At 39.5% G+C, this 15607-nt stretch overlaps 1 protein-coding gene across 1 annotated transcript in view; it reads left to right on the top strand.

Annotated features, from left to right (window-relative positions):
* Positions 1–789: 789 nt before the first annotated feature.
* The window catches only part of SYT14 (synaptotagmin 14), a 79453-nt gene continuing 64635 nt past the window's right edge, over positions 790–15607 (top strand). Inside the window, exons 1-2 of the mRNA XM_053973557.1 lie at positions 790–873; positions 12807–12854. Coding sequence (XP_053829532.1) covers positions 861–873; positions 12807–12854 — 61 coding nt within the window. The 5' untranslated portion in view covers positions 790–860. The remainder of the gene's footprint in view (positions 874–12806; positions 12855–15607) is intronic.

The following is a 15607-nucleotide window of genomic DNA, read 5'->3' as shown; positions in this document are numbered from 1 at the left end:
AAAGAATTCTGGAAAAGATGATCTACAGAGGCAGTACTAGAGCTGCCACACACAGTTTTGTGCAGTTATGGATGTGATTAGTTAATGTAATGAACCAAGCTGGTTTTATCATAAACTGTGAGTTAGAAGTGGCTGAGGTCACTTGGTCTGTTCAGCCTGGAGGAGACTGAGGGGAGATCTCATTGCAGCTATAACTTCCTCTTGAGGGGAAGAGGAGGGGCAGGCACTGATCTCTGCTCTGTGGTGCCCAGTGACAGGACGCAAGGGAATGGCCTGGAGCTGTATCGGGGAAGTTTAGGACAAGGCCCTTCACCCAGAGGATGATTGGACACTGGCTCAGGTTCCCCAGGTCAGTGGTGACAGTATCAAGCCTGGCAGAACTCAGAAAGCTTTTGGACAATGCTGTCAGGCATGCGGTGTGACACTTGGTGTGTCTTGTGCGGAGCCAGGACTTGGACTCAATGACCCTTTTGGGTCGCTTCGAAGTCAGGGTATTCTGTGATTCTGCGAAGCAGAAGCGTGAAGCGCGGCTTTGCTGACACTCAGTGCCCTCCGAGCTTTGGGTTTTATTTCAGCTACTCGCTTTGAGAAGGAAACCCAGGGAACAGCACCGTGGACAGCGGCGGAGCTTCCCTTGGCGGGCCGCCTTTGCCCCGGGCGCCGTGAGGGGCTGAGGGCTGCCGGCGGCGGGCGGGGCCGGGCGGGGCCGGGCGGTGGCGGGGGGAGTGACGCGCCCCGGCCCCGCCCCGCTCACCTCCGCCCCGCCCCTCCCGCCGCTCCCGCCTGGCAGCCGCGGCGCCCGGCAGCGCCTCTCCTGCGTGCGCTCCCTCCGCTTGGTACGGCCCACCCCGCCGGGGATCATGGCGATTGATGGTAAGTAGGCCAATAACGGGCTCCTCTCTCTCGCCCCGAACCGCTCCCCTCCCCCAGCCCCCTCCTCTCCCTCTCCTCCCCCGGGCACGGGGAGAGGGGCGGCTCCGGGGGGAAGGGAGGGCTCCCACCGAGGCGGGAGGTGGGGGCGCACCGAACCCGAGCGGGACCCCAGCCGAGGAGGGCGGCGGGGGGCCGCCTCCTCTGCTCCCCGTCCCCCTCGGCCCGGCTGCGGGGGCTACGGGTCAAGGGCTCTTTGATGATGGGGGAGAGGTGAGTGTGGTAGCCTCTTCCCGTGTCCATGCCCAGGAGCCGGGCGGGATAAATAAATCCCTGGCACGGTGGCCGGCATCCTTCCTTCTCCTCCTCCTCCGCCGCCGCCTGCCCTGGGGATGCCGGGCGTGCGCCCGTGGGCGTCGCGGAGGGGACCCGAGGAGGACGGAGCCATCCATCCCTGCGTGCCGTCCTTGCTCCGGCGGGGAGGCGGAGGCGGGGGCGGGCGGCGCAGCCCCCCGGGCCGGGCTCTGTCGCCCCTGCCCGCCGCCGGGTCCCGGGCTGCCGGCGCCCCCCGCACCCGAGCCGGGAAGGTCGGTGCCGGAGGTGCGCAGCCCTGTCCACCCTCCCCGCAGGGACTTTGCCAACTGCTCTAAAACTCGTTGTCACTCTCCTGGCCCCGGAGTCTCTGAAAACTGAGTCCCCAGGCGAGGGATGCTCCCTGCTCTCCGCCGGTTGCTGGGCGCTAACAGGCTGCACAGGAGCTGCTGTCCGCAGATCTTTCTAGTCATCACTCAGAAACAGCAACAAAGGAGCGAGATGTACTAGACACTTGTTGGGTTTGTTTGGAGATGCTCATCTTCAAAGGCAGGGCTTCTGAGCATTGCTTTGAAACCTCTGCTCTCGACTCTGAGAGTAATTTTACACCTCGTTAAAAATCCTTAAAAAACCAAAAAAAACCCAAACAGAACTTTATTTCTAGCCAGACAACGACCTAAAGTATACAGCTTTCTCGGCCAAGGTGTTTCTTTCTGAAAGCATCTGTTGTTATAGCTTAAAGGATTTGGGAAAACAGTGGGTATGTGGGGGAAACAAACTGTTCTGGTTTGTTTCGCATGTGGGATGCTTCTCTGCTGTCAGTTTCCCTGGATTCAGGCCTCTGTAAGGAGAAGTTGCACTGATCAAGAAAAGCTGCGTGTTCACCCTGTCTTGGAAGCTGTGCACACCAGGAGTCTAAGCTGGCCAGCTCTGTGTTGGCTGGGTTCTTTTCTGCTGAAAAGTCCTCTTAATATTATCAAGAAGATAGCAAAAAAATTCTGCTGGGTCTGGATGTTTTACATAACTTGAGCTCAGAAAAAAAAAAATCCTTTAAAATCTGTCTCTGTTTTCATTTTAGGCAGTATTATCCCAGAAATCTGTGAGGCTCTGTTAGATCTGAAAATATTCACAATATGTGAAATTCATGTGTAATATTTTCAGAGGATTTAGGGTATTATTTCTTTAAAGTTAAAGCAAATAGCTATGGATGAATAAAGCAATCCAGCCTTTGAAAAGAATGCAACACTTCTTATTATGGCCAGACTTCAGAAATAGCTCAACTGTCCTGTAGATGCTTATTTGAAATATCCAAAATGGGACTTAAGCTCTTGAGAAAATTGGGTGCATAGTTTACATTTAAATGTGAGGTGGGATTAAAAAGCATTCTAGTCATGAAAGTGGTCTGCTAGGTTTTGATTTAGTACTCTTCCTTGAAGATAGCAAATACAATGTATTTTTCTGCTGTAGCCTGTAGCAGGCATGCCTCCTCCTCTTTGTTTTCAGCTGACTGGCTGATTGCTGTAGGGTTGTTGGTAGGTGTTACAATTTTTATTTTTATTCCTTACCTTGATGATTTTTATTTTTATTCCTTACCTTGATGATCTCTCCCTCCTGTAGTGCAACAGTACCTTACCTTGACTGTAATTTTTAGCAGTACTGTGTTCTGGCCAGCAGTTTAAAAATATGAGTTTGGGTTGAATATTAGCTCTTGAAGGCAGCATCAAACCATGGGATTTCTAGTCTAAACTGTCAAAATACAGAATTTGCATTTTGTCAAAGAAAATTTCTAAATGTATTTAAGTAAACAGAGAAAATACTTTGCTCAGTTTTAAGGACACTGCATTTGGCCAGATTTAATTTTTTTCTTTGTTTTTGATAGAGGCAAAGAAAATAAGCAAGATTGAAAACTTCTCTTTGAAGAATAAATATAAAATAGTTCAAAACTCCTTCAAAGCAGGACATAGATATGAAGAGTGCACAAAGTTAAAAGAACTCAAATTAATATAGAATTTGTTAGCTGCTTTTGTCTGCTCTTAAAAATCTTTTAAAGTGTCATTTCCAATGTCACTTTTTCAGCATACCAGCTTCCAGTGGTTCTAACACTAAACCCCAGAGTTTTTGTAAAAGTGAGGCATTTTGTATGAAGTGTTAGAGAGAGCCAGGGTGCCATGGCCAGGAACCCTTTTGGTCAATGTCAGTGGTTTGTTGTGCCCACTGACAGACTTTTAAAATACAAGTATTCTTCGTGTGACTAAGTTCTAAGCCCTAATCTAGTGATTGTAGGAGCTATTACATCTTTTTCTTTAGAAACTTCATGTCATGTTAAAACACGTTCCATTTGTATATCTTTATTAAGACATCTAGTTAGGGTTTGCACAGGTCAGGCAATCTCAGATTTGTGAGTAAACAACAGACAACAATTCTATCGGAAAAATTCTGGCTCAAATGAGTTTAAAGAATTGTATTTGCAGTTCTTATTGTCTGTATAGTTATCCCCCAAAACACAATTAGTATTTACTAGGAGCTCTGTTATATGATGCAGGGTTATTTATTGCTTAATACTTTCACTTTTTCATAAGGCAGGATTAAGATGAAGAGTATCAGAAAGGGGAGCTGTTAAACATGGTAGAGAGTAAGGCCAGACTGAAAGCAGTAGTAAAACCAGACTGGTGGGCAATCTGAGATTAAAATCTTCCCATCTACTGCTGCCCAAACCTGGGGTCTTGTGGCAGTTTGCTTGGAGTGGGGAAGAAAGTTGAGGAGTGACTTCTGAGAATCCTTCAGCACCACTGTGGTAATGTTCCTCATGGTAGCATTAACTTGGTTGCTCTATGCTGCTTCTCCTCTTTTGAGCAATAGCAAAGCTTTGGTGCCTGCCTTAAGAGAAGTCTGTTGAATTGAGGTCTAGGTGAGCAATCAGCAATGGAAACCACATTGCATTGCATGGAGTGGGGGAGGCAAAGAACTGTTAGAGGTCACAAGTGGAATGTTTTATAACCTAAGGCAGAATTGTGTGTCTTGTATATCCTCATGAATCTACTTTTACCAGAATTTTGGGCCGCACTTGAACATGCTGTAATCTAGCGCAGGCTATATAAGTTTATGTTTCTCAAGGAGGGGAAAACATCTGTAGATGAATCTTCTCAGACTGAGCTAAATCCTTTTGATTTTAAGCTATTTCATATGGTTTCCATTGTGAGGAGTTTAGTGCTAACAGATGAGAAGTAGCATTAAAGACAATAATGAGCTGTACAGATAAAAGGAATCTAGTACAGGAGAAAGAATTACAATTGGTGTTGGTGTTGTCATCTAGTAAGTTACTGATAGAGTAATGAGACTAATGAACATGGCTTCCCCCTATTTTCCCTCTGTGCTCCTATCAGTTTAACGCTTCTCCTTCCTGATGTAGAGGTCAAGGTCTTTACCAAGTATGTACCTTTTTGATCATTTTGTTCCTCAATGTCTGTGCAGTGTCCTGATCTCTCTGAGGTTTCTGAGAAGATTGTCTCCTTCTTTTTCCCTAACCCTCCAGCTGCTTGGTTTGGAGCAAGCAGCTGCACCTGTTTGTGCTGTGTAGGGGTTTAATAGCTGGTGGGCTGTCCTTGTGTTCCATGGGGCTTGTGTTTGTGTTGTATTTGACTGCTGATTTTTATGAAACATTACATTAGATTCTTAAAAGTTTCTGACTATTTTGTCTTAAATTAGCCAGAGAATTTGTAAACAATACAAGGATGAGGCAGGAAGTGAACTATTTAATTATATAACTTTCATTTCCTTGGGAAACAAGTTATGGAATGAACCTACTTTTTGTTTATGGATACAAAAAGAGAGTATTTAGAACACTGCTTCATATAGGTCACATGAAAACTATGCCTAGTTGCAATTTCCAGAATCTAGAAAAGGAAACCACAGAGCAATGAGCTGCTTACAGAGCTTAAGTAGGAGTATCATGTGTAGCTTGTAGGTTGAATCTGGCCTGGGGAACAGTTTTATCTTGACTTCCCGGTTACCTGGGCTGTGCAGGTGTCACTGCAGGGTGCACTGGAAGGGTGTAAGGTGACATGGAGATCCTCAAGTTAGTGCTGACCTGAAATGACAGTAGTGCTTCTGAATCCAAGCTAGTGTGGCCAGGCCAGGGGTTGAGCAGCATCATCAGTATCTAATGAAGCCTAAATATAAGAATACATATTTTATACTTAGGCCCAGTTTTTGTCAACTGTGTGGTGGATCACATGTCAAGCTATCATATTGGATCAGCCAGACAGAATTGGTTTAATGCTGCCTTATGCTTATCCAGTGACTGTGATGGAAACTATGCAGTGAGTGTTGACTGGTATTGTCATTATAAGGATGATTGCCTGCATTATTTGCTGATGACAGTGAAACCTTGTGCCACAGGCAAAATCGCCAGTTTCCTGGTTGGATTGTCTTACACTATCATCTCTGTATATTGAATCTATTGAAATAAAGAAAGCTGGCAGGTCTCTTATCATTTAGATAACAAAAGGGGCAACTGTTTTTAAAAAACCCCACCTAATCTCTAATGTTTTACAGACTTCTTTTTGACAAGTTCCTCGTGGGCTGAGATGAAGCTATCATACTTAATATAAGAACAGTTGATGTGTTCAGAGTGAAATTTTTCTGGAATTATCTTAATTTTTAATGCCTAGCACTTCTGCAAATTGGAATTCTTGGCTTTCAAGATGGGCATGCAGGAAAGTAAATGCGGAGTCACTACCTGATTAAAAATGTTTGCCTATGTTGCCATCCAAATACAGGGAACCTCTTAGAAAGGAAAGAGTTTTGCTGTCTTCCAGAGAACTTCCAACTGTTTCAACCACTAGGTCTTATTTTCTCTTCAGCCTAATTCAGTTATATCTCTTCCAGCTTTCGTAGTGACTGATGGAAGGGATTCACAGCTGATACTCTCAAACTTTTTCCTGCATATTGTCAGGTTTTGAACTGCATAAGGCCAAGGGTCCGTGTTGCATGTAAAGGTTGGAGTGGATTTCAAGTCAGCAATTAATCACTGAACCTCCTAATTTTTGTGCACTTCACTCTTAGAGATAGGGGATGTTTCCTATTTCTGTGTAAATCTGCTTATAGAATAAGATGGGGAAATTTTGGGAGGATTTTGAAAGTTAATTCTAAGACAGCAAGTGAGTGTTGAGTTTGTGTATGTGAGTTTGAGTGTAGGTCCATTCTGCAGAGAAGAATAATCTTTGATGTGAAAAGGGGTAAATTCAGTATGACTGACACATCTTATGGGTACTTTTGTTCTGTAGGCTAAAATAAGCAGTTTTCCTACCAAGTGGAATCTTTTGCAATACAAACTCTTCTTAGTATTTCCTTTTGTATCACAAACTTAATGCATTATCTGAAATATTTGAAACTATTTATATGATTATATTTTTCTTAATAGATCATAGAGTCATTCTAAAAGAAGAAATGTTTCTCAGTTTACTTTTTCCTGTGAAACTTTGCTCTAGAGTAGTGATTAGTGGTGTTAATTAAAAACGGTAGGAATTTGCTAAAAGTCATACTAATTTTTCATCTTTTTTTTTTGTTTTGTTTTCAGCTTTTGTTTCTGACATCTTTTTTATTTCCTGAACATTTAATAGCATTGTACATTGCTTGTCAATGTATGTTTAATCTTTTCATCATTTTCAGTGAAGTTGTTTTCTGGTTTTCTTTCTATTTTTAGTAAAAAATAAATATAGGTTTTAGGTCAGATTTGAACCATTTATACTGGATATTTCTATTGCTAGTTTTATTTACTGTATGTCTTCATTTCCACCAATAAGACTTAGCTGAAGAAATACTTGACTGAGAACAAAGTGAAATAAAGAACTTACTAATATTTTTTTAGTGCTAATTATATTTCAGTTGTCAGAAGAGTAGGGAAAGAGAAATTTGTGGTCATTTTGGATAGAAAGGAAGCAGAGATAATAATACCATTTTCATGATGAGAGGAGACTGTCCCAAATAACCTCTCTACTTTATGACTTAGCTTAGGAAAATCTCTTTTTAGCTGCTTTCAGTCCATATAGATGCTTCTATTTATTTCAGTGTGGGTAGGATTGGATGCAAAATTTGTTTTTGAGAAACAGAAATGGCTGTGCTATTCTTGATCAGTTGTCACTGATTGTTAATTCATTGGTCAGTGTCATTGGTTCTGTTGATTACAAATATAATTTAAAAAGAAAGTATTTCCCATGAAAAAAACGTTTTGATGTTTGCCATTACTTTTATAGTTGGATAACAAAACCCAAAATATTCTTAGGACATGTAGATAACCTATCCTTAGGCTAAGGAATTACTAGATAGGGATCTTTTTAAATAGTGCCAGCAAAAAAAGATAGTCTTTACAGCAGGAGTTTGTATAATAAAATCACAATATAGATTTCTGAGTTTTACTCTTCTGGCCTTGAACATGTCTGCTGCTAATACAGTCTGATAGTTATTTCTCTTATTAGTGGGTTAGACAGTGAATAATTGTTCTATATTCACCTGTTTATGTCCACCATCTGTTGTGGGATTTTTTCAGGTCCAAGAGTCTTAGTCTATTAAGCTGTTCCTCATATGGAAACCATTTGTTTTTTAGCTAATTTTATTGCCTCTTTTTTTGGTCTTTCTCTGTGTCTACTGTGGTTATATTTTATTCTTTGAGGTTGTGGGAGCAAGAGGAGACCAAAACTGCGCAAAATGTAAAAGATGTAAACATATAAATAAGTATATATAATAGCAATTTTTTTTTTTTACTTTGCTGTCTCTCTCCTTATAAATTCAGATGTGGTTTGCTTTTTAGTTTGCTTTTTGACTAGTTCTTAGTATTGAACTTCAAACATTTATATTTTTATGTATGCAGTATTATTTGTAGACTAAACTTGTGAAAAAGGATGCTAAGGATGCAGAGGTGATTTTACACCATGAGTGAGGGTGGGCTAATGATTGTATGTAACCTTTTCAGGAAAAACACTGATGGGAGCTGTAGGGTTGCTCTTGTGCAAAAGTCTTCAGCTTTGTTTATTTTCCATTACAGTTGGCTGTCCGTTCATCCAAGTCCAGCATTCAGTTCATGGCATGAGGTAGTTTTTCAAGTAGATTTGTTGGTATATGGAACCCAGAAGTCTTTCATTATAGTTGTCTTTTTAATAAATTTGTAGCATGTTGTATGAAACTCTTAACATAAGAATGGTTTTCCTGGGTCCATTGCATTCCTAGCAGAAGCATTGGCGTTTCCACATGCTTAGATTTGGTAACATTAACATTGTGTTGGGCTTTTCACTTGTATACTGTTTTATATTTCTACACTGTAGCACCCTGTTCCTGCTACTCAACCTGCTCAGTGTTGTCATTCTGTGCTGGAATGTCGTGGGTTTGCCAAGGGAAAAAATAGTTGTCTATTGTTGAATAAAATGTTAAGTAAACATTTGTTGAATGTGATCCAAACTTATGAAAATGCTAATTAAAAAACAATTCTCAGCAGGAAAGTAATTTATCATGTAAAAAGTACATCTGAAAAATTACACCTGCAGACAAAAGGCTTTTGTGATACAGTGTAATGTTCTGCTGCAGCTACCAACCTGGATTTTTTTCTGAAGAATAATGAATTTTATATGCAGCAGCCTAAGTTGCATCACAGTTTTGGTGCTGGAACTGGGATTGTGCACCATGTTTTTGGTGGGATGGAATATACCCTGGCTGAGTTTATGGATGCCAGGGAAGGAGTAGTTAATAAGCTGGAGGGCAGGGCTGGCAAGCACTCAGCAAGCTCAGAGTGGGCTGAAGGATCCACAGAAACTTCCACAAGGACAGGTGAAGTCCGAATCCTGCACTACCAGCTGCAGGCAGGCTGGCTGGGAGCACCTCTGAACAGAAGACCCTGAGCATCCCAGTGAGCAGTGAGCTGAGCATGGACCAGCCACGTGTTTGTGGCCTGTATCCAGCTGTGTTAATCCAGCATTGAGAGGCTGACAAACTGGAGAGACCTCAGCAGAGTGCCACTAAGCTGGGAGGAAACTTAGAGTACCTGGCATGTGAGGAGTGGCTTACGAAATACATTTGTGTAGTCTGGGGAAATGTGACAGGCACTCTTGCAACCTTCCATTGTGCAAGGGGGTCTGAGAGATGGACATGGGTTCTTAAGCTGCCCAGTGAAAGCATGTGGGCAGCGGGTGTGAGCTACATCAAGGGGAGTCCTGGCTGGCTGTAAGGGAGAAGTGCTTGCAGTGACAGGGGTGACACCTTCCCCCTGAGAACCACTGGTACCCCAGAGGTCTGTGGAATTGTGGTCATTGCAGAACATGGCTGGTTGAGGCTCAGAGGAACTTTCTCTAATGCTGGTCCTGATCTGAAGTCTTTGAGAAAACGAGATGTCATTCATTCCCAACCTACATCACTCTATGGTAATGCCTGTCCTAAATTTTCTTGACAATTATTATCAGCATCTAGTGGTGAAGTTCCAGCTAAACTCTGAGCATAGTAGAATTTCGAATTTTGAATTGTGCTAGTTTAGAAAGACATAAAATTTCCAGCTAATGCAAAATTCAGTATCTTTTATCTACATATTTTCATCTTCTTGCTGCCATAATCATCTTAGCAAATAGAGACTTGGTTTACAAAACCTTTGTCTTTAATTGAGAAAATTAAACTTCATTAGGTGTTTCAGCTGCCTCTGGAAAATATCTGGCTATTCTTTTTGTCTTAAGTTTGAATAATTAAGTATTTTAGAACCACTAGGTGGTTCTTCTTGCTCAAGAAAATGAAAATATTTTGTTGAATGTGCAGTTCTAAAATTATTTGATCTTTCATTATTTTTCATTTTACTTCCATCATCTAACATTATGAAAAGCTCTGGGTACCCAAGTGGGTTTGTTTCTCTTCTCAGATTACATTTTGGACAGAGTATTATGTAGTTTTATATGCAAACTCACTCAAAACCTTAAAATCTTAGATAGGAGATTCTGTTCCTAGTCAAGATGGAATTGAACTAATAATAATTTGTGTCTAAATCAAGCGTAAATTTTAATTAATGATAACATTATGGTGAACTAACACTATACTATGATAAATTACCTAAAAATAATATTTAAAGAATAAAATTTAAGTGTGTCATGCCACTGAACCTTTGGGATTTGTGGGCTAACCAACACAAATCCACTATTTTCAGACTGAAATGCAAAATTAATGGTTGGCATCTTGCTGTCATGCAAAATGTTTCCATATTTTCAGTTTGGTTTCTTTTAGTAACTAGTTTATTAGAAGCTGAGAGAATTCTTGTAAAGATGGAAATACTTGGGTTTATTTGTTAATCCATGAATAAAAGCAAGGTGTGAATTATGCATTAGTTCCACAGTTTTGAGGACCACAGGGGAAAAGAAGAATTGAGGATAAAATTTCACGTCTTTAATACGTTAATTTAAAATATAAAAGATACTTCCTTTAACTTTTATATCATTTGATGTATTTTTATTTAACGGTTGATTTCCATCCAAAAGCAGTTTGAAAAAAAAAAGTAATAAATGAATCACCTATTAAAAAAAGAAATAACATTCTAGCATTTTCTAGGAAAATGAAAAGGAATAAAATCCTGACTGTATGCCCATTAAATGATATGAATTTATTTTGTAACCTTGTGGTCAATAAAAAGCAACATGTTGATTAATGTAAAGGCTTTATTTGGTGGAACACCATTTGATATTAGAAGTTGAATGTTTGAGTAAAGATCTCTTGCTTTATAAAACAATAGGTAGCAATGCAGAATCCATATCCGAATCCTAGAATTAGTATTTTGTGATACAATTTCAAACTGGTTGATTTCACTGAGAGCAGTGAATATAATTAAAATCTCTTGCTGCTCTCTTCCCTCAGTGAGTTTTAGGTGAATCCTTATTTTTAACTGTCTGGCATCTGTGTAATGAAAAATCCTTTTATTTTTTGCCATAATTTTTATTTTTTTCTTCACTGCTGAATTTAAAACTGACTGTGGAAAAATTCTAGGGAGAAGACTTTCAGTCACTCTTCTGGTTTGATGATTGCAATGACTTTAAAGAAGATTGTAATCTCCTCCCTCTGTCTAGTTTTGTGTTTTGTTTGTTTATTCTTTAATGCCTTGTTATTATAAAAGCGGATTATATTTTTAATTTATTTTTTCTTATGTTTTTCCTTCAAAATCCTTTCTGAATGAAAATTATGTTGCCTAGCTTCTAGAATGCACTGAAAAGAGGGAATTATATTGCTATCACAAATGGATTTTGTAAGGGTGATGACTCTACAAAACTCCTGGGATCCTCAGACTCACTAATACTTAATTTCCCATTCAAGAGTATATTTGAAGCTTGTATTTCATATTTCTGAGTATGTTGACATAAAGTGAGCATTCTTTTTACTTTCACAGACATTAGTTTTATTTTAGCAGAGTTAAATTTTATTCCATTTATTTGATCCCTTTTACCCTTTCTCACTCCAATATATGGATTTCCTACAGTTATTTCTTTAAAGTGTAAATTTAAGTAGAAATACAGGTATTTTCTTAAAGCTTTACAATACCATCTGCTAGTGTTACCAAGTAAGAGTTTGAAGTATTGATTGATATCATTCCATGCTGTATTGTATGTCATAATTAATTTATTATGGAATGGAGGAGAGTAATAAGTGCTTTATAATGTATTTCCATATTTTTGAGATGGGGAGAATTTTGTTACCTAAAGCTTGTTTTAGTGCATTTTGAAGTGTCTGGAGCCAAGGAGTGATTAATGGATATGAAATAGATGTTTTGTGAGGTTTTATATTTTCATGAGATTGCAGAGAACTGGGTGTTGAAACCTAAGCAGTTCCCCTCAGTTCTGTATTTGTGTCCGTGCATTCTTTTGTTGTCAGTGGAAAAAGGCTGAGTGGGTTAGGGTGTACTTAAGAGAAGCCATAGCTTCATGTAGTTTGGAATTTTAAGGTTTGATAATGGGGCATATCACTCCAAAATATTTTTAGTTTAGATATTGTGTTGGTGTTTTGTATACAAGTTGTAATTCCAATTAAAATGGTCTTTATTAAAAGGTAAAGCATAGTATTTCTAACAACGATTTTATTATTCTCAAATAAATATCTCAAGGTCTGTGCAGCTGTTTTTTTTTTATTTAAAAAATATCTAAAGGAGAAATTCTGGGCAAATCAAGTATTTGTTAATAGTGTTGGGTTTTTTTTTGGTTTTGTTTTTACTGTGGAAGGCAATCATAATGTTATTTTGGCATTCTATTATATTGGAACTTTTTCTGATATTTTCACAATTCTTCTGTAGGGTAGTTCTCACCAAACAGGAAATTATGTTTATACTTTTCAAACATTAGTGTGGCTTCAGTTAAGGTGCTTGCTTTCTGTAATTTTATCTGTATAAATTCAGTGTAAAGCTTTTCAAACTGTTCCACCTTTAGCAATATTAAGCCAAAGGTACATTTATTATTTTTTCCAAATGATTTAATGTATAATTTGAAAATCTGTTAAGTCAATCTTCTGCATTTTTATTAATTGACAGAGTTTTGGAACTTTCTTTTCACTGTTTATAAGCCTTATTAAGAAATGAAATACATTTTATTTATTATGTTTTCTAATGGTGTATTTCTACACAGGTGGAGAACGAACTTGTGGTGTACATGAACTGATCTGCATCAGAAAAGGTAAGCAATGATTTGTGAAAGTGAACTCCTTAGCTTGTGAACATTCCTGGTGAGAAATCTGCTGCCCAGTGTTATGGTCTGACATTTTGTGGATTTTAGTGCTGCATCTTTGTGTTGCAGAATCTTTTGATGCTGACAGTGTCAATAGGAAAAAATAATGGAATTATAAAATGAAATTTGATTTTTCAAAAGGGGGAAAAATGTGCTCTTGCAAAATTCACTGTGTTACATGGAATTTGTTAATGTTGTCTAGCTGTGATGGGTAACCATGAAAACTTTGATCTTTGCTTTATCCAGATATTTGTAGGATTATATAATTTGCAGGATTATATGATTTTCATTTATAGGATTATATGATTATATAATTTGTAGGATTATATGAATTTCAGTAATAGAAAGTTGTGAGGATGTTTTGAAAAACTGATGTAATGAACTGGCAATCTCTGCCTCTGATTTCAGGTGAGATCCTAATGACTCAAACGTCTTTGCAAACTGCTGCAGCAATAGTGAGACCAGCAACTGACAGAGCACAGAGCAGAGCTGTGCTCCAGGGAGGGCTGTTACAGCTTAAAGCTGAGCTACAGTGACTGAAGTTGGAGCTCAACAGAACAGCTCAGCTGATGTAAAGGCTAGATACAGCTCTGTTTTCTGTCCCTTTTGGCAGCCCTGTGCTCCTTCCTGCAGCATTGCTGTTGAATTTCTGTCTTCTCATCTGAAAGCTAATCCAAAACAAAACAAAAAAAAGGTTTCTTCAAGGATGAGATCCTTGAATTGAGTCTCAGGTCAGAAGAGTCTGACTGTTTTCAAAAGGAAAGAGTAAGAAAACATGGTGGGAGAGGAGTAAGGCTGCAAGACTCTTTTGACAACAACTTAGTTTTAGACTGCCTCTATAGTATTGTCAAACCACATCATACTCTGTGGGAAGAAATTTTGTTTGTCCTCTTAGTTTCCATTGCATTCACTGAGACATTTTGGTAAAATTGTTTGAGTTTATTGAAACATTTATTTAACAATGCCTAACCACAGAATTAAGTCTACCAGTTAAGGTCAAAATAGCTTTATGGTCGCAACTAATCTTTTCCAAATATCTGTTGAAAGAATTTGTGAGTGTGTATGTGTTACAGTACTGTAATTAAGTACATTTCTCTGCTTCTCTAAACTGTGAATCATTTAGATCTTGCTTTTATAAAATTCTTTCTCATTTTGGAGGGGAGGTGAATTTTTTCTTTTTATTGCTGTCTCTCTTTTTCCACTGACAGATAAGGTGGTACACACAGTGCTCTGTATTCCTTTGGTAATCTTGCTAATCCTTATTTATTTTAGGATGCTGTACTGATTTTAAGAAAAACAAATTTTCTGTGTTCTTGGAGACAGTGCTGTATGGTTTTAATGTTAATTGCTGGGAAATTAAATTGAAAAGATGTGTTTGTTTTTTTAAGATTCTGTGTTATATTTGGGCATTGAATTCTAAGCTCTGTTAGCCATTGATAAAAATTAAATAAAAATAGCATGGAACTTGTGTTTACCAGTGGTGGTTATAAATTAGCCTAGGGGTAAGTGTGATTAAAAGAGAAATATCCTCTTATGCCATTTATACTTGCACTATGTTGGGTTCCTTTTCTGTTCATATGAGTTTCCACGTATATTCTAACCTTGTGTGTCCCTATGTTACTGACAAATTTCTCCTTGTGGTGCACGGATTTGGTGCATTCTTGTCTGTCTTCACTCTCTACTCGACATGTACCTTTAAAGCTGAAGGTGCTTGCCATTGTACTGCAGATCTTCCAGTCATGTGGAGTTTTGGTTACTTTGTCTAAGACTTTACATCTTCTGATGCACATTCAAGATGCTTTTATTGTCTGACCAAGGCCAGGCTCCTAAGGATTACTTTATTTGCCAGTTGTCCAGCTCTGCTTGCTTGCCAGGATGAGATTGCAGACTCAGGATCTCTACTGACATCCTCAGAATAGGAAGGCATTTCCAAGCTGAGGGTTCCTGGCTGCCAGCAGTCTCGAGCTGGTCAAATCAGACCTTCCAGCTTGGTCCTTAATGTCACTGAGTGCTCATGTCAAGCTTATACAGGATGGAGTTTCCCACCTCTTGGCTGTGCCCTGAAAGCTAAGCCGTTTTTTGGTCCATGAGCTCACAGTAGAAGTTGAATGGACAGATTAAGTGTTCACATCGACACATGGGTAATTTTCTGGAGTCTTGTCTGCTGCTGGGTAGGGTTGCAGTGTGCCCTTCTCCTTTTTCTCTGGTGTCTGTGTGACTGTGGCACCAGGAGAGTACATTCCAGCACTCCTGGCATTCATCCACTCCCTCATTTTCATCGACTACTGTCTGTGAGGCTTTGCAAGCTGGTGGTGTTTGACAAAATGGTTCTCCATTTGTTATTTGCCTGAAAGCCTCTTGTGCTTTCTGCCAGGGGATGGTGGGTAACTGACTGCTCTGTGACTGGAGTTGGAATGCCTGTGTGGAACCTCTGAAAGAAACCTTGGTAGTAAATAGCCTGCAATGAGTAACTGGAGTTCTTCCAGTGTACACTTGTGCTTTGCTTGCCTGTCTATCTTTCTTACAGTGCTTCCAAGTACATGGCTGTTGAGAAGCAACTAATAGCATAAATAGTGATGTTCCATCTTTTTTTTCCTGCACTGAATAGGGAAAAGGGAAAAGTAAGCAATGCAAGCAAGCATGTGTCTTCTATGAATAATACATGGGAAAACTTTCCGGTTTCAAGTGATGGAATGTAATTA

The sequence above is a fragment of the Vidua macroura genome, chromosome 3, assembly GCF_024509145.1.
Source record: "Vidua macroura isolate BioBank_ID:100142 chromosome 3, ASM2450914v1, whole genome shotgun sequence".
NCBI classification, from domain to species: domain Eukaryota; kingdom Metazoa; phylum Chordata; class Aves; order Passeriformes; family Viduidae; genus Vidua; species Vidua macroura.
Note: the sequence above shows the minus strand (reverse complement) of the source record. Positions and strands in the feature narration are given on the sequence as shown.